This window comes from Hirundo rustica, chromosome 1 (genome assembly GCF_015227805.2).
Source record: "Hirundo rustica isolate bHirRus1 chromosome 1, bHirRus1.pri.v3, whole genome shotgun sequence".
Taxonomy (NCBI): domain Eukaryota; kingdom Metazoa; phylum Chordata; class Aves; order Passeriformes; family Hirundinidae; genus Hirundo; species Hirundo rustica.
Genome location: NC_053450.1, coordinates 130,374,573 through 130,397,844, shown reverse-complemented (window position 1 = coordinate 130,397,844; position 23,272 = coordinate 130,374,573). Strand labels below are relative to the sequence as shown.

At 40.5% G+C, this 23,272-nt stretch overlaps 1 protein-coding gene across 5 annotated transcripts in view; it reads right to left on the bottom strand.

The window, feature by feature from the left end:
- Positions 1–10,620: 10,620 nt before the first annotated feature.
- ICA1 (islet cell autoantigen 1) overlaps positions 10,621–23,272 on the bottom strand; it is a 66,498-nt gene continuing 53,846 nt past the window's right edge. For 3 of the 5 annotated variants that reach the window (XM_040059826.2, XM_040059849.2, XM_040059840.2), the window contains 5 exons: positions 22,401–22,469; positions 22,243–22,284; positions 18,201–18,476; positions 13,258–13,353; positions 10,621–11,545 (listed from right to left, as the gene is read on the bottom strand). In XM_040059826.2, coding sequence (XP_039915760.1) covers positions 11,424–11,545; positions 13,258–13,353; positions 18,201–18,476; positions 22,243–22,284; positions 22,401–22,469 — 605 coding nt within the window. In that variant the 3' untranslated portion in view covers positions 10,621–11,423. The remainder of the gene's footprint in view (positions 11,546–13,257; positions 13,354–18,200; positions 18,477–22,242; positions 22,285–22,400; positions 22,470–23,272) is intronic. The other 2 variants (XM_040059831.2, XM_040059853.2) reach the window with 2 other exon arrangements.

The following is a 23,272-nucleotide window of genomic DNA, read 5'->3' as shown; positions in this document are numbered from 1 at the left end:
CAGACAGTGGTAATTTTAAGTTTACAGCATCCCAAAGATTGTAAGTTTCTGTGTGACTATGTTAAAAACATTAACTGGAACTTTATTAGTAAAGTCCTGTGCAGGGCGAGAAGTTGGACTTCAGTGACCCTTGTGGGTCCCTTCCCACGCAGCCTATTCTGTGTTTCTGTGGTCCCACCCACCTACGAGCATGCTTGGTGTCCTTCAGTCAGAAATGGCTTCATTTCAGCCATTTCATCATCAGCTTGAAGGAGTTCCTAGGAGTAGCTTTGTCACTGTCCTGTCCCCTAAATGTATTTGGCTGCAGCAGTTTCAGGCTGTCCTTGAGTGGGAGGGTGTTTTCTCAGGAAGTGCTTTGACAAAAGCATGTGGCTTGCCCTGCAGAGATGCAATGTAGTTTGTGTCACAGGGAGCTTTTGAGCATCACCATGAACCTAGGCCTTACCTTGTTAGTCACATTTTGGATTTTTTTCCATGAGCCACACTTTCTGTGCTGTGTGGAACTCGCTGCCTTTGTCTTCCCTGAAACCAAAACAAGGAGTCTGAATATCATTGAGAATAGAGAGCTAATGAAATAATTTTGCCTTGAGTGCCTGTTTTGTGGATAAAAGATCTTAGCTTGAACATATGTTTTCTAGTAATTTGTGCCTCTGGAAGTGAATGCTTCAGAGACTGCAGGTCTGTGTAAGGAGGGCCCTTGGCTGTGTATGCTGAGGTAGGGGACAACCTGCTTCTTTTAGGAAACGGTGCTGTCTGGGAAGTGATTTCTGGCTTCCTGACAAGTTAGCTCTTGGGAACGGCCAGATACTGGTACAATGATAGAGTTTCAGTATCTTCACAGTATATAAAGTATAAGGAGTAACATGAGTAAGAGAAATTGTGATGTCAGCCAACAGCTCTAATTTTTTCAAGTAAACACCATCAGTGCTTAGCAAACCAGATCATCCTACCCTGGCCTTCCTCCAGGGTAGTGGATTGGGACCTTCAGACGTTACTTGAGGTACAAGCCAAACAGTTTGGAGGTAACAGATAACCAATAGAAGTCTACATAATTACTGTTGTAAAACAGCCTGCCTTGCCGTGCAAAATATAGCTGTGAAAACACAGATTTGTAGCGACTCAGCTGGGAGGAAATAACTGAGGCTCCTACTGTATATGTCCAGAACCTAAAAGCAAGGAAAAAGTGAACTAAAGCTGGGAAAGTACATGCATTACACGTACAGTCATCCATACTTGGTACTTGGCCGAAGGAAGTTGTTTGATCAAACACTGACACGCAGTTAAAATGTGTGTATCTTTTTTTCTGTTTGCATTAGTGTAACCAGCCCTGGAAAACTCTAGTTTGGGAGAGACTGTAAAAGGCTCAGGGAAGAGCTATAGGAATAGAGTACTGGAAAAACCAGAAGGCGGCTGTGTAGGAGCTCAGCATGATTAACCTGATGGTTGAAGAGTGACTTAATTTCAGTTAGCAAATACCTACACATAGGAAATACTTACTAATGAGCTTTAAGTTTAGCAGACATGGAATATTAAGCAGTAAGAAGATGAAGGTAGATAAATTCATACAAAAAACATGGATTTGTTTTAGCACTAAGTATAATTAATTACTGGGCCAACATGCAAGGAAGGACTTTTTTTCAAGAACTGATATATTTAAAATGAGATGGTTTTGCAAAGGATGTGCCCAAATATGGTTTTTATAAGCCTTACTAACTTGTGATTATTTGGGGCATTTTACATTTCAGTTGATGGTAAAGAGGTGGAATTTTATAACTACCCAAGAATTCTTGCCTCACTAAAGAAGCACATGGTGCAATATTTTCAACTAGGGTGTTAGCACATCTTTTAAACTGTCTGGAATAGCTTTTTGAGGGTGACTTTTGGCTTCTGGAAATTTTTGGTGTGTCAAACATGAATAAGGTCTCCAGTAAGATAGAGGTATTGAGCAGCTTTATTAGTTCTTTTGATTTTGGCACCTCCTCTTATAGCACCATAATTATGGAGAGGTGGTAAGAAATTGGTGAGTAGGAGTTGTCTTTTTGGAGTGCAGCAGGTCACAGAAATAATACTTTACTCAAGTGGGGCTGAGAGGAGGTAGGGAGTCTCCTCAGTAAAGGCCACACTGGAAGTGAGTGAACATGTAAGTTAAACTGCAAATTCAATTTATTGACAAGAAAGAAGAGCAATTAGATGAAGCTGGATGGAGAGGTGACCCCATTTTTAAATAGCTGAAAATTTATCTCAGATTGTGAGAAGTTCTTATGGGAAATTCTTAGGCTGCCTTGATCTGTAGCCTGCAAAGCTCAGAGGCAGAGGAGCTGGAAGCCTGGGAGATGAGAGGGTCATGTAATCTCTTCCCCCTGTTGAATTAGAGACTGAGCTTCATAACAAAGCGCAGTTAGGCTAATAACTGTGCCTATAGAAAAGTAAGGGTGTGTGTGAGAGATCATTTTTGTGGATGCACACAGTGAAGTGTCTGGTTAAACTTTTCAGTGATTTGTGTAGCTGTTGGTTGAAAATAGGGTTTGCTCAGAGCATAAGTAAAACGCATGGTAATCTATTTCTTGTACCTATGTTTTTAACTTCTACTTCTCAAAATAATTATGAAGTAAATAGCATCCTCTAAATCCCAGACTCCCAGGCATAAGTCATATTAACTAAAACCGGGTGCCCACTTGATTTCCACAGGTGAGATCTGAGTGCTCTTGAGATTTTTACCGACAGGTTTTTTTTTTTTCCTCTAAGGAGGAGAAAGCTGAAAGAAACTAGACGTCCTGTTAAAGTTTGCTTCCAAAAGGCTGGGTGATGCAATTACTCCCTTTCTGAGTTTTATTTGGATAAGAATTTCTGGTTGTGCCCTATCTCTGTGATACAGAGGTTTCTCAGAGGGTGGGTAGCAGCCTCCCTTTCCGTAAGGTTGGTGCTGTCCTTGGGCTCGTTACATAGGGAATTAAGAATTCATTCTTTTGAAAGATTTGAAAAGGATATTGCCTTGGAAACTAAATACTGTTATTAGGAAATGGGGGGGGGAAAGTGCTTAAATCTGCTTTTGTGATTCTTTTGGATTCTAGTTCATTGTACATCCTGAGAATGCTGAGAACCATTCATTTTGATGTCTGTTGCTGAAAATCCAGGAAGCTTCAGATGTAGCTTTCCATCTCTGTGACAGTACAGAGATTGTACCATACTTTCACTGCATGGTTATTTTTTGGATGGAGCATGGAGGTGTATTTTAAGGTTTGTCACTTCATTCAGGAGCTCTTCTTCATGAAATGAGTTTGGGTACAATGGTGGATCTGGTTTTGATTCTAGGGAAGAAATCCAAGGACATAATTTAAGCACTTTCTGAGTTGAATACCTAAGAAATCTGTTTTCTTCTAGGGAGGATTTTCTGTGTTTCCTCTTCTGCAGGAGAATACTAAACCTTTTGGGTAGGAGAGTGATGAAGATGGTAATAGTAAGTCTTGCACTTTCTAAACAATGGGAAAGCAAAGGCACCCTAGCCCCCTGATTTGGAGGGTAACCTTGTATGTCTGTATTGGTACGTACAGGATGTTCCTTGGGTTAGGAACACAGCAGATGCCTTAATACTCCAGAGGAGTATTAGCCTGTTGTTCTCTAAATCAGGCCATCTGTAGATTGCAATCTGTCCATTTGTCTTTCCTGGCTGAATGCTGCTCTGTATCATGACTTGACTTTATATTCAGTAAGTGAGAAAATACACCTCCAGACTGGACAACAAACTGCTACGTCTGTCTGGCCCAGGGGCTTTGTGGCACTGGCTCTGTCCTGTGGGTGCAGGTTTGCCAGAGCAGGAGCTGTTTTCCATCAGGCTTCAGCATCGTGGAAGTTTCCGTTTCCCACCACGGTAGGTAGAGGCTCTGCAGGCCCCTCCTGCATGGGAGTCTCATTTCCACCATCACTGATGACGAGGAGATGTTGTCTCCTTGTTGCGAAGCGGGGGGAAAACCTGCAAACCTGACTCCTGCAGCTGTTGGGAGTTCTGGCAGCACCGTGGTGGTGATGTACACTGGGGGCAGGAACATCATCACCTGAGTCAGTAAGAGTGGCCCCAAGCTACTTTGATGCTGTCATGGGTCAGGTGTTCGGGGGTTTTTTTCTGATAGGCCCTGATGCAGAAACTTAAGAGATTTAAATCTTCACAGAGATTTTGAGATTGCTGATGGTGTATATATTGGATTAATCTTTCCTGAAGAAAGGCACTTGTTTCACTTTGGCACTTGGCCCTTGAAGAAAAGAACTTGGTTTGTACTGGTGCTGCTACACAACAGGACTTAATTTTGAGGCCATAAAAGCATTTTCTTGTATCTTGAAACTGTCCTTTTTTCAATTCAATAACCATTAAAGAAAACATTATATACCTCAATTAAGCCCTGCATTAAATACTTCACATGTTTATGGGGAACAGAGAGGGGAACCCAAACCACTTATAGACAAGCTTCACTGTTCATTAGAAACCACCCCAGGACAGACAATTCAATCTGCTCCTCCAAATCTCAAGTACAAAAATTATCATTATGGATTTTTAGTGGTTTTCAATTGTATTTAATATTTGCTAGCAGGATGAGCTGATAAAACAGATGGGGGGCAAGAGAGGGGCAGTAAAGCAATGTCAGTGCAGTCTTTCTTCCTGTATGCTTGTTTGCTTTTTAATCTTGTTTCCTTTTATACTTTGTTTTGGCAACATTGCCATGGCTTAAACTGGAGCGGTGAGATGGACCTGCACGCTGAGGTCTGGCCAGCACTAGTAACTTATGAACATTGCAAAGACTGGTGAGGCCAAGAGGTCTCCTGCCTCCAAGGAGACCCGGGTCACTTCCCTCAGAAATGAAAGCAAAAGCTGCAAAGTGCTCAGTGCTGCAGGGTGGGAAGGAAGGTTTAGAATTAACAAAAGGAAGATTTTGTTCAAGTAAGGCATCTTGTAATCATCTCCCTACATGGAGAGCAGCAATGGCTGTGAGAATCTTGCATGTGAGCTTGGCTGTGGTTTGGTGACAAGCAGAGGTGACCACAGGTCTTGCAGAGGGCTGTGGCAGTGCTGCTGGCATCTCCCCACTGCGCAGCCTCACGCCCCTCTGTGGCCTCTGCTTGCTGCCTCAAACATGTTGGGGTTTTTTTGGTGGTGGGGGGAGGGTGGCAAGTTTTCAGCCAGATCAGTGCCATTGCAGACTCTTTTCCAGCTGGGAATACTGCTAGGACAGTAGTGGTCCATGTTTAGATGGGTTTGGGATGCTCATAGGCCCGGGCAGGCTTCTGTGACTTCAGAGCATAGACTGGCATTTTGGGGGAAGAGCCTTGAATTGCTCCTGTGCCTTTGGCTCTTGCAGCTATGGCTGCTGATTCCAAATCCAGGGAAAACCTTGCAGAAAGGGCTGGGTCAGCCCAAGACCCAGCTGAACCACAGATCGGAAAAGTCGCCCATGGGGCTTTTCTCATTCTTTCGGTTGTTTTCTAAAATTCTTTCTGAAAAATCAAACTCTCACCTGCCACAGTGAGGGCTGCTCTCTGCTGTCAGGCTTTAGTATTCTGGCAGGCAAGTTCAAGGCAGAGACAATTATGGAAGCATCACACAGATTGCCAAACAGTCCAGAAAAATAAGCAGCTGTAACAGCTGTAACATGATTTCAGTTCCTGTATTTTATGCGTCAAGGGTTTATTCTGAGGATTGTACTTGGAATCATAGGAGTTTGGGCTTTTTCCTTGTTGCATTCTGCTCCTGTTACATGCAGCATGCTTGTTTCCTGCAGCCAGCTGTTATCCACCCACCTAGATGGAGACAGGGTTGGATGATTTAGTTGTGTAGCACTTTAAAAGTTGTTTTTTACCTTGCTCCAGCCTGTTGATGAAGCAAGCATATGGCTTCCAGCACCTGTCCTCAGGCCTTTCCTGCTGCCATTACAGCTGTGGAAGTCCAAAATAAACACCCTGCAGAGTAATTTTCTGGGACAGATGAAAGACTTCAGTTTAAAGAGAAGACTGGCTGTAACTTCTTTAACAGCTTAGGTATGTCTGCTCTCTCTTCTAAAACTGCCTATCTACTTTTTTTCCTTATTTATTGGTGGGTATTCCCTATCCCAAAAAGGATTCCAGCAGCAACCAGTGTAAATAGCTGGCAGGTAGCATCAGCCAGGCTTCCATCTCCAAGCTGCAGCATGCTACTCTGAATTTAAATTTTGCAATTTTTTTGCAAGCAGCCCAAACTTCCAACCCACTAGGGATTAATTACAAGGCTGGGCCCATCAAGCTTTTGCTATTGTAGAAGAGAGTTAAAAGTTGATGCAGCTGCTGGGAGCTGAACACTGCTGTGTGGCAAGCAGCGGCCTCCTCACTTGGTCATGGACTCGCAGAATAGTTTGTCTTGGCAGAGACCTCTAAATGTCTTTAGTCAAACCCCTCTGCCACGGACTTTTTTTTACAAGATGAGGGTCTTCATAGTCCCATTGAACCAGACCTTGAACATTTCCAGGGCTGGGGTATCTGTCATTTCCCTGGCCAAACAGTTCCAATGTCTCACCACAAAAAAACTCTCTTAGTTGCAATCTAAACCCTACACTCTTTCAGCTAAAAGCCTGCCCCTTGTCCCTAGGCCCCAGTAAACTCTGTCTCAGTCTTTCTTACAAACTGTATATATATTGAAAAGAAAGCCCCACAGTAAAGTCTCCCTACAGAGGCTTCTGGAGCCCAGGCTGAATAACCCCAGCTCTCTCAGCCTTTCTTCACAGGACAGCTGCTCCTGCCCTGACTGGTTTCGTGGCCCTCCCCTGGACCCACGCCGGCAGGGAGAGCTCCTGTGCTGGCAAGTACTTTGTCTGACTTAAAGGGAGGGCTATACTGGTTTGTAATTAGTCAGTGAGGGGAAAAGCCAATTTTAGGCTTGGGAGAGCACTGTTAATGAATGGCCAGGTAATGGTCTGACTGACTGCAGGGCCAGTCTGCCTTGGTGCTGGCGGCTGGCTGGGTACCCTGCAGGGCCTGTTTGGCCATGGTGCCCTTGTTTACTGTCCCAGGAGAGGCTCTGTGTGCGTGCGCGGTGCCGGGCTGAGCACACGCAGAGGGAGGACGGCACTCCCAGCAGCTCTGTCGTGCTTGGTCGGCCAGTGAGGTGCCAGACCATCTCAGCATTGCTGCTGCTCAGCTGAGGCAAAGCCTCTGCTGCTTGGGCTGTTGGCAAGCCTGGTGGTTGTTCTGCTTCCTGCCTCCCCCATATGGTGGCTTGTTTAAAAATAAGACATTTACAGGGAGCAGAAGTTGTAAGAGTAGGCTAACCAAAAGGGGATTTGCAATAAGTGCTTTGAAGGAAGCTTGAAGAAGTGAGAAAGGACCCAGTACACTGGCAGCTGCATCCATACCATGTTCATTCTTGCTGCTGCTCTGACATCTGATCATCTTTGGGGAACCACACTGAGAGAAGGTGAGATCTTCCAGCTGTCCTTGCTGTGCTCTGGGGCTATTCGACTCCACGTATCCTCAACAGCAAAACTGGACAGTACAGCCACATTCATTCCTGGGTGCTGTTCATCCAGTATCCCCCAGCACTCAGAGGGATGTGGTGGAAGGATGCCATCGACAGAGGCCCCAGAAAAGGCGACATGGTGCCAGCACCTGGTGCTGCGTTCTCACATCAACCACCTACTCTTGCTGAGCCTTTCCAGAGCTCAGATTCTGTCAGGGCTTGTAGGCCATGACATTTCCTGTATTGCCACTTGGAGAAAAGCTGCTTGCTGGTCACCTTGTTGCGCAGGTGGTCCCACTTTTTCCTAGCACATGCAGCCCTTAACGTTTGAAGAGAATTTAAAAGGATGTTTGGGGAAGGCAGGTGGCTGCTTGTAGCCAAATGGTCCTGCTCCAAAGTACATCAGTGTTATGTCCATGCAATGCTGGATATGGAAATAGCAGAAAGGAACAAGGTAAGTCCTGTTCTACTCTGTTGAAAGAAATCATGGTCATTTCAGAAGGCCAGAAAAGTTACTTTAAAAAGTTACTTGTTAGTTTTTTCTTTGAGCTATTCAATTGCCAAGGCTCACAGACCAATTCCTCTGAAGCAGCTGCTCTGAGATTTGTAGAAACCTTGAATCATCAGAATCAATTACATCAAATTTAATAAACTTCACAATAAAGACAGCTAATCAATTGCCACTGTTTTCATCTGCCATAGGGGTTCTGCAGCTGTTTTTATTTTAAAACAATCCACTACTGAACCAGAATATGCAACTGGAATGAAGCATATTAAATCAAGATGAACGTTATGTGTGTAGAAAAATCAATCTGTAATTTTACCAGGATGACAAAGTGCCCTGTTGTCCCAAGCCTGAAAGCACAGCACAGACAATCCTCTCAGTGGCGCAGGCTGCTGCTGAGCATGTGCCAGACACTTCTTTGGTAGTAGGGAAGTATTGTTTGTAACTCTGTACTTTGCATTAATAATGTCTATTTGCAGGATGGTAGCTTTCCTGCTCTCCTTTTCAACGTCATTAAATCTTTATGATGATAATACATTGCACACAGGGATTTCACTTGCTTTTTTTTAGGCAAAACCAATTACATTTTAAATACCTCTGTGTTGGTTTTTTTTTGTGTGTGTGTGTGTTTTTCATTTGAAAGTGTGAAAAAAATGAATTTTTTCATTTCATTTTAAAATGTTCAAAGTTTAAGTAATTTCAAAAATTACATACTACAAGACCTCAGTGCTAAATATGAACTATTTGGTAGTGCAGTTTATGTGAGGAGGACAGAAAGGAAAAAACCCTGCACATATGGTTTGCCTTGTGTGAAAGGGATGCTTTCCTACCTAAAAACAGGGTAAGGATTTAGAACATCATTAGTTGAACCTCCACAATGCTCTTAATTTTCCCAGCCAAGGCAGGAGTTTGAGTTTTTGTGCCTTGTCTTGATTGGGTTGTTGTGTGTTGTGGGGTTTTTTTTGTTTTGTTTTTTTTTTTAAATCCTGGAAGTCTAGAATCTGTGACCTAAAGAACAAACTTTTTTTTGAACCTTTAAGAACAGTTAATTGGCTGTTTTGAACTCACCTACAGCCTCTTCTCTGCTTTTCACCTAACTGCTGCAGCTACTAAAAAATGCTGGAGTAGCTTGTCCACAAGTGTTTTAGAAACTATTCAGACAAATGTAATCCACAGCAAATTTAGCAGCCACAGACTTGCTTAAAGTTGCAAGAATCTGTTTAATGATTTTGTGGTAACCCAGCTGGGCTGAAGAGCAGCCTGGCTCTCCTTCGAGCGCCTGACACTAACATTTTTGGCATTGCAGATAATTACATTTTGGAATGAAGAGGATTTCAGGCAAACAGTCTCCGAGTACAAACTCGCACTCTGAAGTGTAATGCACCCCACTGTAAACCCTTGGTATTTCCCAGTTAAGCCCTGTTGTAGATGTCTTATTTACTGCCAGAACTGCAGCCCGAAATTGTGAATTCAGCCCCCTCTAAGCGCTCAAGAAAGTTACAGAGTGCAGAAAAGACAGCTCACTGAGCAAGGAGCTGCCAGTATCAAAGTGGCAAATGTGGAAGGAACCAAGTTTTACCTTTAAAAAGAGTATGGCACGGACATCAGATTCCAGGTCTTACACACCTCTGGGCTCCAGCTGAGCTGGGGCCTGTGCAAAGAAAAGATCAGACCATCTTCTCCCATTAGACATGAAAATCCACTGCTAAGCGTCTGAAGAACTTCGCTGGTAACAACCAAGTACTTTGATGCCCCAGGTTATGGGATGGGATAATGAACATGACAGTTTGAACAGGGTGCTTAAAGCTTGTTGAGGGTTGAGCCTGATGAACTCTGCTCAGTCCAGCCTCACAGCCACTGTGACGTTGGACTGACCAGAGCCTGTGGCATCTAAAAGCATGTGGCTTTTTAGATGGGAGGCACCAAATCCACATTACTGCTGCCCAGTGCACACATCCAACAGTGCTCTGCTGTGCTCTAGAAGACGTTGGCCAATTCAGTGAACTTGTACATTTATATAGTTATTTCCAGGTACTTAGTTACCTATTAGACCATGTAGCAGGGATTAACTGAGTGTACAGGTAACTGGTGGTGAAATGCTTCACCAATGTATGAGGAAAATCAAGCAAATTAAAAAAAGCTGAATATAATAAATTGTAAAGCAGGTCCCATACAGTACATAGAGCTTGTGATCCTAACTGGCTACTGCCACATCCTCAGCATGCACCTGGGGATGTCCAGGTTGGACATCTGGAAGAATTTCTTCACTGAAGGGGTGGTCAGGCATTGGAATGGGCTGCTGAGGAAGGTGATGGAGTCACCAGTCCTGGAAGCGTTTGAAAGACAACCAGACATGGACTGAATGTGCGCTGTGGTTTAGTTGGCAGGGGAACTGTTTGTTGCAAAGTTGGACTCAATAGTCTTGGAGGCCGTTTCCAACCTTTATAGTTCTATGAGCCTTTTCCCCTTCTTTTGCAGGGAAGCAAAGGGACACCACATTGAGTTCAAATTTTTTCACTGTCCTTCCTACAGCATTGTTATTCAGAAACAAAGGGTTCTACAAACTGGTCATCTTTATCTTCAGATGCTTGTCATGTATCAGTTCAACAGCACAACAGCATTCCAGTGGGAATAAAGTTGTGGGTTTTGTCAAAATCATTTTATTAAAGAGATAATGTCACAACAAGCTTAAAATAACACATGCTTCTGAAATAAACTGGATGAAAAATTCTCAGAAGAGAAACAGAAATTGATTGAAGGCATGGTAAAGCATCAGTTCCAAGAAACTTCTGCAAACAGGTGCAAATTCTGTTGGTGCAATGGAGAAAAAACTCAGAAAAAGAAGCCTCCTGGGCATGACTTCTCTTTACATAGTGCAGTTTGTCTAATAAGTTAGATTGGAAAGGGCACAGTTTCGATGGCTGCACAGACCCAAATTTACTTCTTCAATAATTAGCTCCAGCACAGGTTTTTCAACTGTGAGTACTAACAAAACAAATTCAGTTGACATTTTAACGTAGCAGTAATATTATATACATGATAGATGTTTGACTCATGCAGCCTCTTCAGTTACATGATTTTTTTTTAATTTACTCAAGAAACATTATAAAAAAATAGGTTTGCAATTTGTATTTCACTCTGGTATTAGCTCCACATCACCCCAGGCAAAGACAGTGTTTCAGCAGACAATCTAATTTGGCAAGAAATCTGCCCTAATTCTTAACCTCATTTTTGTAAGTCCACATAGAAAATAAATGCGAACTCTTTATACAAAACAAGAGCAAATAACTGTACCTATAGAAAAGGGGATTAATTCCCTTTACTTTTATTATCATGGCACATACTTTATAGTTTCACAACAGCATACTAATTTTCATTTAGTTTTTTTAAACTCCAAAATAGTGTTGATGAAGGGAAGAATGTGAGTTACCAGAGGCAGCTGACTCATGCATTAAGCAATTCATGTTCTTTATCAGTTTTCCCAACAGCATCAGGATTGGATAATGGGTCAAGGTCAGCAAAGAGACTGAACCAAGCAGTCAAGTCTTTAGGATTCTTTGTAGATTCTGGAAAAAAAAAAATGCACAGACTTGTCAGTTATTTTAAAACAAAACTGACTGAATGTCTGACTGAGGTCAAACAAATGCCATGCTATTGTTTGATTTATTACCAAGAGCACTTCTGACAAGAAAATCAGAATGAGTGATTGCATTTTAAAACACTATCTTTGTCAGAATATAGAACTTTACTAAAGTGTTTTTAGTGAGTGTTTTACATGTCTGCTATGTATTTTATATGGCTCCTGCCACGATAAGTATAGGAACACTTTAACTAGAAATAGAAACAATCTCACTCTGTCTAGCTTTGTTTCGTGAAAGGTATTTGAGTGTGCCCCTGCATGCCTGCAAACAAGCAAAAGGAAAGTGAAGGCAAATTTTACTTTCAACTTCTCTTACAGGAGCAAATTCCTTTGCCTAAATCCAGTTCATGTGACTGTTCTGTCTCCCCTGTATGCAACCAACAAGGTCATTTCTCATCTGGAATGAAGTTTTAGTGTAAAGGCTGGAGAGAGAACAAGAGGGGTTATATTTGATAGGCAGCCCCCAGTACAGCTTCTAGTATAATTCTGATGGATATAGACAAAATGTGAATAGGGAATATATCCAATAGCAGCAGGACTATGGTACCTCTGTGTCCACATTGATATATGCATTTCAGAGGTCTCCTGCCTGCTTTTATTCCAACTGGGCAGATGTTCAGGTGAAAGCAGTAACAACTTTGGCTGCTATGAAGAAGATACATCTCCACTTGCTTTGTTTTTGTGGCCCTATGCCCAGCATGTATTATACTGATAGTGAAATAAGATATGCTCTTCTCTCAAGAGAGATAATGGCACATGAAAGCTTTCTTTGCAACACAAAGTATTCACAGACAAAATAGGCTCTGCCTGACATGACACTCCTCTTGGTACCTGCCACTTTCAGAAACACGGATTCCCAAATAGCTGAAGGCCACTCCTTTTGTTGGTGCCAGTCCTGTGGCTGCATAATTGCACTGATTTCCAAAACAGTTTCCAAAACACCTCAACCCTCTTTTGGTTTTTTTCTGCTCAGCTGAAAAATCTCAGGAGAAGGAATACATCACCCCTTGCTTCTGTATCATCAAATGTGAATGCACAGAATTGCCTGCCAACTGGCAACGGAATTCAACGTAATTCTGGTTCGGTTATTCAGAAAATCCTAGTCAAAAATCAGCAGGCCTTTTTCTCAGTAGATGGCAGGACTATGCACTCTTGCCTCGGTTGCAACAACTGAATTAAGTTTTAAACAGATGATTACTGATATCATGTATGCTTATCAAAAAATTTTGCAGTTAGGGCTCTTCTGCCTTATCAGCAGCCTGTATTTTAGCTACAATGCTAAATCTTAGAGCTTAAAAACATTGTTTAGCTCAGACAAAAGTGCATGCAGATTCTATTCTGTGCAACTCAAAATTAAAGTACGTTAAAGAAACTGGAGCTTCAACTCCTTTGTTATATAGTAGATTACTCTTTTGACATGCTATTAGCACTAAACCTACTGAAAATATATATACACACACACATACCATACACCTAATTAAGGTGAAACAGAATAATCACAGAGCACAAGATTGAGCTATAGCTACTACAAAAATAAGTTCTGTTACCACAATGACTGAGAAGACATCAGACACTATACAAGATACAAGAGCGAAAAAGGAAAAGCCAAGTAACTGAAAAAAAATACATGACTATCACCTTTCACAGGTGTCTTGTCATCATTCACATTCAGGCTGTGTGGTTTCTGTGCTGGCTGTGGTATTGATGGTGGGCTCACACTGCTGGCTGCCCATCCTAAAATTCAATAATACAGCAGCATTAGCATGAGGAATTACTTTGTTAACTCCAACATCCCAGTGTCTGGAAGCATCAGACAGAGGAGCAGAGTATTACCAGTATGGCCAGTTTATGGCCATTCATATCTTGACCTTGTAGACATAGAGTCAGCAGTCAGACCTGCACAGGAGCAATACCCTTTACAAGAGAGTATCTGTAGATCACTTTCACCATCTCCAGCTTCAGGCAACTATACTCTTCTCAAACCTTTCTCCTGCCTAGAAAAGATCTTTGTTTCTCTTACTGAATCACAGTTAGTACTTGTTCACAGAAGGGCCAGTTCAGGAATCAAGCTGAAAACAGCAGTAGGGAAAAGAATCACATTTGGGTGGAAATAGCACACCTAATATACATTTTTTCAAAGTCCAAAGACTTTAATTTCATCCATTGTTCTAGACAAAACCTTATGTAGAGACCCTATATTTTTTAGTTAAATTTGAAGGAACTCTGGAAAAAAAAGATAATTCATTGCAAAACACTGAAGAATTAAATTCAAGATTAATTACCTCAAGTTAATTTAAAACTACATTTTAATGAGTATCTTTTTGCTCTTTATTTGAAAGGAGATTCTCAGTAAGAAGAGAGCAACTATGCAGGAAAAAGTGAAATGTTCTTAAATGCATATTCTATATCCACAAAAGAGTAATGATAAATCTCAGTTAATGAGAGACAGATGAACAGGCTGACAAAATGAACTAGGGGTAGTACACTGCAGAAACAAATGATGAAAAAAACAAAGCAATTTTTGTCCCTTGCTTAAGATATTTAAATTCATACCCTTTATTACATTTAGAGAACTGGAGATAGTATTTCTAATTTAATTAATATATCCCTTTAAGTTTGGCCTGGTCAATTATCCATCTAATTTGGCAGTATCACAAACTGGATGCTAATCTATGCACCCAGTTGCCATTTCCTTATTCAGTCTCTTTTTTTCTACAAGTTCTTGCTTTCACATGGTTTTTTACTCTTTTTGTCCTTCCTCCCCTTACTTTCTGCCCTTTTGGGAGTCCTGTCAGATACTGGCACCCAGCATCCTGACAGGTAATGCAACAACCACATCAGTCACATCAACCCTTCTCTCTGAGAAGATTAATCTCATCACTCTCTGATCTTACCTTGCCTATAAAAGGTCTAAAGCTCAAGCTGTGTTATAAAAAGAGGAAAAAAGAGTTTTTCTGTAAAATTACATGAATTAGGAAGGAAATTTAAAACCACTAACATCCTCTCTATCTCTATAACTAACCAAAAACTTCTTAAAAATCTGGATGCAGAGTGCTCACATGTATTTGCTCTAGATAAAGGTGATAAAGGCTTGTGAGCCAGCCTGTGTCCTCTGAAATTAAGGCTTTAGTTTAATCTTTCAAATAAGCAAATCTGAATGACTAATAATGGAAAGCATGGCATTACCCCTTTGGAATGACATACTTTTGGAGGTGTTTTCTCTGCTTGTTACAGACAAGAATGGCGGAGGACATGATACACAACTACAGTAGACTGCAATGCTTCTGTGTGCTTGGAGATGCATTGTGAGAAAGTGTTTGATATGGCAATGAATGACAACAGGTATATTCATCTGCTTAAACAAAGAGGGACAAATCCTAATCTGATAGAAATGAATGGGAGCTGTGCCAGAAACTTTTTGTACACGTCCCAGTAACTTCAGAAAGATCAGGAACTGGCTCCCTGTGACATCACTGATGTCCCTTTATACTGGTGTGCTTAGCAAGTCAGGGAGTGAAACACTTCAGACCCGTGAACTCCTTTGGAGCCCTCCCTCTTTTTGAGTCCCTGGACTGGAGGGCAGCACATCCGTGACCACATGCTGTGTCCTGGCTGTCATTTAATGAAACGCAGGTAGCTCAAGAGCCACGCAGAAAACAAGAAGAACCTAACAACAGCAACAAAAAATCCAACCAAATACACTCCAGAAAATACATGATGCTTTCATAATGAGATGAGTGATCTAGTGAGAAAGACTGACACAGAATTTTTGTTGAATACTTTAATGAATTACATTTTTAGTGAGCTACGGAGAACAACTTTGCCTTTCAGAACCAAACCACAGCCTATCAGTTCGAAAGCAGTTGTTGGCCCTAAGCCTGTTTTGGTTTGCCTGTTCACAGGATGGCTTTGTTACGTGACCAGACAAAAAGGTTATTGTCAAGACAGCAAGGAAACCAAACAGCTTGCTCTTCAGCAAGCATCTTCACCAACACTGCAACGATTAAATTTAGAAATGGAAATGGTGAGCTGTGCATTTTCTTACCAACTAGAATATATGCACATGTAAGGAAGATAAAGAGGAGCCCCTAATGGTATGAATAAGTAAATAAATGAGGCCATAAACATCATGAAAAGAGAAAGCCAATGCTCCCTCTGAAAAAGTAGAAAGGCAACTGAATTACAAAGCCGTATCTGGAGGAGAATCTAAAAGATACATGGGAGCATGCTTTGTTTCTATTATGTATATACACACACACACACATTTATATGTATTTTAAACCGGCACCTGGTAGCCCCATAGCAATTCAGAGTCCCATTGTGCTGGATCCTGCCTATAAATACAGCCGGAGAAAACTCTGAGCTGGGAATTCCTGACCGTAACAGTTTATAACCTGCATAGCATTGTGCCTGTTTTACAGATTAAGATCTAAGGCTGAGAGAAAACAAAGCCCCAAAGATTTATGAGTGTGCTTAACGTAAAATAAGTAAGTAATCCCACTGAAGTTAATAGAAAAGTTAATGTGCTTAAAGTTAAGCATGTGAGTTTTAAGAATCTTTATGGTCTCAAGGCCAAATTCACACAGGAAGTATGCAACATTGAGGCTATATTGTAGCACCTCACACTGAATAATTATTAAGTAATCCTACCAGCTAGGGAAAAAAAGAAATACAGGAGATGTATCACAAGTCCTCAGTAAAAATATAATTCATATCTTCTATTATTTTCAACTTGTATGTATGGATATGCTTAGACTCCAGTTAGTATTTAAAAAAAAAGTTTCTTTTCCCATATTTAATGATAAGGTCAAATTCGGAAAGAAAAGTTGTGAAGTGAAATGAAATGTAGTTTAAGATTAAAGCTGAGTTTTTACAAGACATGAAATGGACCAAATTTCATCTTCTGCTAAAAAACAGGAAACCAAAAACTTGTAAATATTTAGAAAAATGAAAGAAGAAACAAAACACTTAGAAAGATTATTTTCAGATACAATCAGTCAGCTGATTAGCCCTGACTTTTCAAATGCTGGTACATCAATTACCACAACCTTCTGCCAAAACCTTGGAAACCCAATTGAAAACACTGACATATTTTACCCTTTATTATTTTTTTTACTCAAAAAGATTTTGGGATACCACATTGACTGGAATGGATTTTCCATTTCTAGTATTCCTTGAATGCAACATCATTGAATTTTGAGTTTGAAGTCTCTAACACTGCACCCAGTGCCAGTGCAAATGAAAGATAACAGCCACCTGTCAGAAAGGCGGCAGAAAGGATGCACAACTCTGCTTGCTATTTATACCTAAAAATACTTTTCCTTTAAAACCATTTACATTTAAAAAAGGAAAATACATAGAAATGTAAAATATATTTAAAAATATATAAAGCTGTGGGAAAAAAATCCATCTCATAATATTGCTGTTGCTATTTTTAGTAATTTGCTTTAAAATCGTGTACCTTATAAAAAATCCTCTAAACCTGTGCATCACTACAAATTTCATTCTCCTATTTTTCTTCTAAGTGCTGAAGCCAATGAACCGAGGTATCTTGCTCTAGGGGTACTGATAGTAACTGTATTAATTATAAAATAAATCTGACTTTCTTACTCCTGCCAAAATGTCACAGGTCATTTTACATCACGTATGACTCTTCCAGTTGCATGGGTTCCAAGAAACAGTCTCCAGGATAGGATCAGCCTGCTACTCTTTCCTATATTGCTCTTCCCCAAGTGAGAATTTAAATTACTTGGGACAGAGCCCAAAAAGGCAAGGTCCCCTCCAGCTTGCAAAGCCCTACAGAAGATCCAGTCAGACTGCACAGAGGATAAAGGTAGGTGCTGTTGGCTGTTTATCACCAGCCTGCCTTCCTCCCTCCCTTCCCTCCTCAAGGCCAAAGCAGCAGCAGGAAAGCTCTGCCCCAGTTCCCCTCTTTTCTTTTCCCCAGCAGTAGTTTGGAAAAGCCAAGAGAATTAATTGCACAGAAGAAAGAGGAGAAAAAGAGTTGCATCAGTAACCAGCCTGCAAGAGAAATCCACCTATATGGTTGCTAGGATAAGACAACCCATTCTACCTGACCCATATGCCTACATGCAATGGTATAGGATGCTTCAGGGAAAAAAGAAAAAAAAAACGAAAAAAGAAAAGAATGCAACTGATTTTCACTACATGGTTTAAAAACAGTATCCCCAGACAAAATACAGTAATTATTTTTGGTTTCTTGGCACCTTAGAGAGACAGCAGTTGTGATTAAATCACTAAAACCCACTCAAACGTATTTTCTGTTTCAGGAAAAAAAATCTCAAAGTTCTACAGAACATTTCAAGAAAATCCAATGAAAACATTCAAGACAGTAATCTTGACTTTAGGTTTTGGGTACTCCATTCAAATAGTGAATGAGAAAGGCTGCAAAACAAATAAGTTACTCATGTGGCTTTTCCCCAGGCCATATTCTGCTTTAACTTCAGGCACTATTTCTGCAGCCATGGCACAATATAAACTTTCACCACACTTCTACATACCAGAAAACCATACTTTAAACCCTAACTCCAACATCCTGACAGAAGAAGATGAGCTCTCACCATGTAAGGATGACTGCAGGTCATTCATGTTTTGGTCTAGCAGCTGTGAGGGCAAGTAGCCTGATGGTGCTGGTACTGTCGACGATGAAGCACTCTCCCCATCTCTAGCTGAGGAGCTCACGGTGAGATCAGCAGCACATCCAAAAACAGCTGTCCACTCTTTGCTGAATTCCCCCTCATCCAGGGAGGAGGCGTTGAGGATCTCATTTAGTAATACCATGTCATCCTTATCACCAGGTTCTGGTTCTAAAGATCTCACAAACTTTTCCTTTGAAGCTGTCTCAGAACAAGAGAGTCAAGATAAATATATTTTTTTAGACAAAGTAAAGAAGGAACTTTTTAAAGCATAACATACCTAGCCTAGATTGGCTAAGTGAGATGGAATATTTTTGCATGAATATTTGTTTTCCTTTTTAGATTAAATTCTCTAGGACATCTGGGTTTATACCTTATGAAACAAATAATTCCTTCATTATCTTAGATAACCTCACTGCTGTTAAGACTCGCTTCTCATTAAAAATAATACTACAAGTATGCTTAAAAATCTATTAAACATACCAAAATCATTACACAGTCTAATATTTCAATCACTGGAAAATACTACTTTTATGTTGCTTCTTGAAACATTATATGAGTCTCAAAAACCCCCTGAATGGTATAAACAAAACAAAAAAAACCAAAAAAGTAAGACTTGGGGATTTAAGATCTCCCTTATGACCTTTTGATCAGTGCTTTAATTATTGGGGTATTTTCCCATAAAAAGGGTTAATCTATTGTAGAGTTGGATTTCTACACCAATCAATGCTATAGTATTTTTTTTACTTCTCATAAGATGCTGAGAAATAATTTGAGCTCATTTTCTTTCTGATTCCCTGTGCTAGTTTTTCCAGCACCCGAACTGCAGCTGAAGAAGCTCTTAGGTCACTTGAGCCAAAAATTTACTTTCCTATTTTAGAAGTGTTAAATAGTTACATAAAATATATGAAACTGGTAACCAGGATCATTATCCCTTTCCAAAATATTCTGAGAGTTAAAGAACTATCAAGGACCCCCAAGTGTTATTTTACTTGGAAGCATTTGGAGCTCCACTGTGGAAGTCTGCAGATCACAAAAATGGTGGTTAACAAGGACGATAATGTTACATTTCTGAAATCCAGATCAGTTTATCCTAATTATGCTTGTTTCAAACTTGTGGTAAGGCACAGAAGCAACTTCAGTTTTCCAAAGTTTGAGTAATTTCAAAGCTGAACTCTCCAATTTGCATTCAACTTACAAAATGCTTTTAACCCTTTCGAGTTGGGATAAAAGACTGACAGTAGCAAGTGTTTGCAACAGGCCATTTTACTGAAATTCAACAGCCTTCACAGAAAAGTTTCCTGGTAACAGCTGTAATAATTTATAATGAAATGGTTGAAGTTGAGTCAGAGGAAGAAAAAAGCACAACACTGTGTTTTAAAATAGGCTCATGCGTCAGCACACACCTACGTGCTAAGAAACAAATAAACCAACACACAATAAAGTGATTTTATTCATTACTCTAGTCAGCTGTGAGATTCAGCTCCTTCCTAACTCACATTTTGATATACCTCTGTATTCCCTGACAGGGCCTAAAAATTAGAAATAAACCCATTAGAAACACGTCAATTCTCCTGATGTTCCCCCTAGATTATAACTAAAATACCACAGAAAACAATTTATTCTTATGGAATTTCAGGCTGTTCTGCCATCTTCAGATAAAGAGCAAAGAACAGTAACATTTTTCAAGTACCTCCAATTCCCCCAAATTATTCAGCAGGTAAGACAGAGGGGTAAATCCTCCCATTGGGGAAACACACCTGCTATTTCAAAGCCCCTTAAGAACTCTGAGCTCTAAGTGGTATCACCACCTCAAAGCTTCTCTCAGGAAGCCCCTTCATGAACTTGCAGGGGGAGATGCAAAGGGAGCAGCATTTGCAGCAGATCTGCTACGACACAGCACCAACACCACAGGTAACCACAAGTGCCCTGAACGGAACAAATGCAGCAGCACAGCTCAGAGCCAAGCTCTGCTTCATCTGGGGAACCACCGCAGGAGCTCCATCTTGACTTTAGGAGCAAGTACAACATAAAGCTTTACATGTGAAGAGCAGTCAGGTCTTGCTGCAGGGTGTACGACCACCAGGAATCTGAGTGACACATTCTGTGGCTCAGCAATCTTCCTGATCTTCCTGTGGGGACTGTGCACCCGTGGCAGGGCAGGATAGGGTGTGTTCAGGCTCAGGCTGACCTGAGTAAGCAGCAGCAGCAGCAGCAAGTTTTACTCTTGTTTGCAATAAAGGTTATCCAGAAACCAGTCTTGCTTACCGAGATATTACTCATGTGGTATCTCTGCTAGATTACTAGAATGATAGGGACTTTCTCACTTTACCCGTAAATCTTCTATTATTTCTTTTCCTGTTTCTGTTTTCACTGCTCATTTTCAGTCAAAATCCTTTTTTCTGTCTGCACATGCTGCCCCAACCTTATAAATGCCCATGAAAAGAATCCAAACCTTCCAATAAAACACTGAACGAACAATGTGACTATATTCCTTTTGTAGTTGTTTGAACAAGCCTCTAGCAATGCTCACAATTCCTTTGTAAACATACCTCATTTCAGTGCTATTAAGAAAAAAAGGAGAAGAGAAACTAAAAATATTTACAACAGTACATGATTGGCAACACATGATAAAGACTTCCTTCTGAAACACACATGAAAGTGTACCTCTGCCTATACTGCTTCACTTAAAATAGTACAATATTCATTAGCCTAAAGCAAGCTAATGTGTAAAATTAGGGCAAGTGGCTGATATTTTAACCGTGCCATAGCCATCCTCAGCCAATGCAGACACCCCACAGCAGTTTTTGTATTATTTTAACTGTTTAAGTTAAGAAAAAAGTGTTCTAAGTGACACAGCTATGCTTGTATAAGCAATAATTATATGTATTATCTGTATCTCCAATAGGAAGGCCCAACAAGGAATGGAACTGAGTAAGAAGAAAACCAGAAGAAAAAAAATTTCACTACCAGACATGCACTGATCTTTTTTTTAACCACAGAAAAGAGGTCATTGTTACTGTATCTATTTACAGATTAGGCCTGCTTCTACAGACAGATGAGGAACTTTCCAGGTGCCTGCCTTCCTGGGTGATTCCCCACAATGACAATTTCCCCCCCATTGCAAGACAATGCCTGTGGCAAATCCAAAGTCAAGGTGTTTGCAAATGTCTTTACCTACCATGAAGGCAGTGTTCTAAATACCCCAAACGCTCTCACTCTGACTGACAAAACCACACAAAGGGATTTTTTTCTTTGCTTCATTTGCTTTTTGAGTTGCCACAATTGTTTTGGTCGTTGAAGTTTTTTTTACTCATTCTTCTGACATATATAAGTGAAAAGCAACTGAAAAATTATAGACAACACTCTGACTTCTTATGAAAACTTATAAAACTTCAACCCAGATATTTTGTATGTTATCTGGTAAAACAGCACACTCCCTCAAGCTCCCAGCTCCCCTGTGCCAGGGATCTCACAGAAGTATAAAGACAGCACAGTGGATTTAATTAACTCTCTGTCTGAAAGAAGTCACCAGTTCTTACACGGCTTTAAGAAGACTACATTATTTGTTTCTGATATGTACATTTTTAACACAAAATCATCTTGTGTTTAACTATTTTTTTATTGCCAAGTGTTGTTGCACAACAACTAAGAAACCAAAATGAAAAATTTGTGAAATGTTATAGGAGGGTTAAACTTTACAATGGAACCAACTTTAGTTGGGCAAATAGGATATAGTGCAATCTACCTAATCTTGAATTACCTGGTATTGGGTATTTTATCCTCAATAAGATTTACTTCATATTGTAACATCAGGAATAGTGCCTCTGCTGAGTTTGTTTTACCACTACTTAAAAACTTCAGCTGAATTATTTCATTCTAAGATCTAAAAGTAAAAGTATACTTGGCTACTATGATTGAAAAATAAATGAAACAGATGAAACAGACATGCACAATCATATCATACCATTTTCTTCAGGTTGCAGGTCTAATAACTCATCTATAGCGCCTAAAAAAAAAAACCCCAAACAAATAAAGAAAAATTAAAAGCCACAAAGGAAGAAATGCAGTACACTGACAATTAGTATGTAAACATGTAAAGACAGTTTTCTTAAGTGTCATCACCTGAGTTCTGCTCGTGGTTACAACGTCCTTGCAACATGGAGATGACATCCTTGCCATCATCAGCTGTAACTGAGATCCATAAACAGGTCAAATCACACTTGGCAGGAGACCATGCTTATAAACAATGCCACTATAAGATCAACATGCAATGGTTGTTGAGATTCACTTTTTAAATGAGTCATGTTTAAAATGAGCCTGGTCACAATGAATGAATGATCCAGGGTACAAGCATTTCAAATGAGGCAAATTTCTGAGTAACAGCCTGAGGCAGATCTTCCTTGGAGTCCCTGCCTGCTACACTACTCTCTCCAGGCTGAGGGCACCCAACTAAGGCAACTGCAACAAGCAGTCCTTCAGAAGTAGAGAAATTTCTTTTAGAAGCTTGTACTTAGCTCAGGAAAATGGAAAAAAGCGCTGAGACCTTGACACTCTCTAAACTGCCCTCCTTAAAATGTGTTCTTCCTCATGATATAAACTCTAGGAACAGGGAGGAGGCTTCACCCAAGGTACTCCAAGTCAGGATATAACAGCATCTCCTCTGCAGGGAAATAAATGAACTAAGACCAAAAGGGAGTAAAATGTAGAGCTGAGAGTTATAGGCTATTAGAGGTGACAAAACACGGCTTAAATTCTCAGCAAACTTCTTAGATGAGACATGGAGTCGAAACAATCATTTAGATTCTGTTTATCAGTGAAGAGAAAGATACCTCCCTCAGGTGATTAACCCCATTTAAGACATGTAGCAAAACATGAGGGATGAGTTACTGCTGAATATGCCTTTTTCTCCCTTATTAACTGTTGAGGAAATCTAGTTCCTAGACAATTAAGTCTGTAGCACTAAAGGCAAAGGAAGTGTTTGGCTACAGTACTGG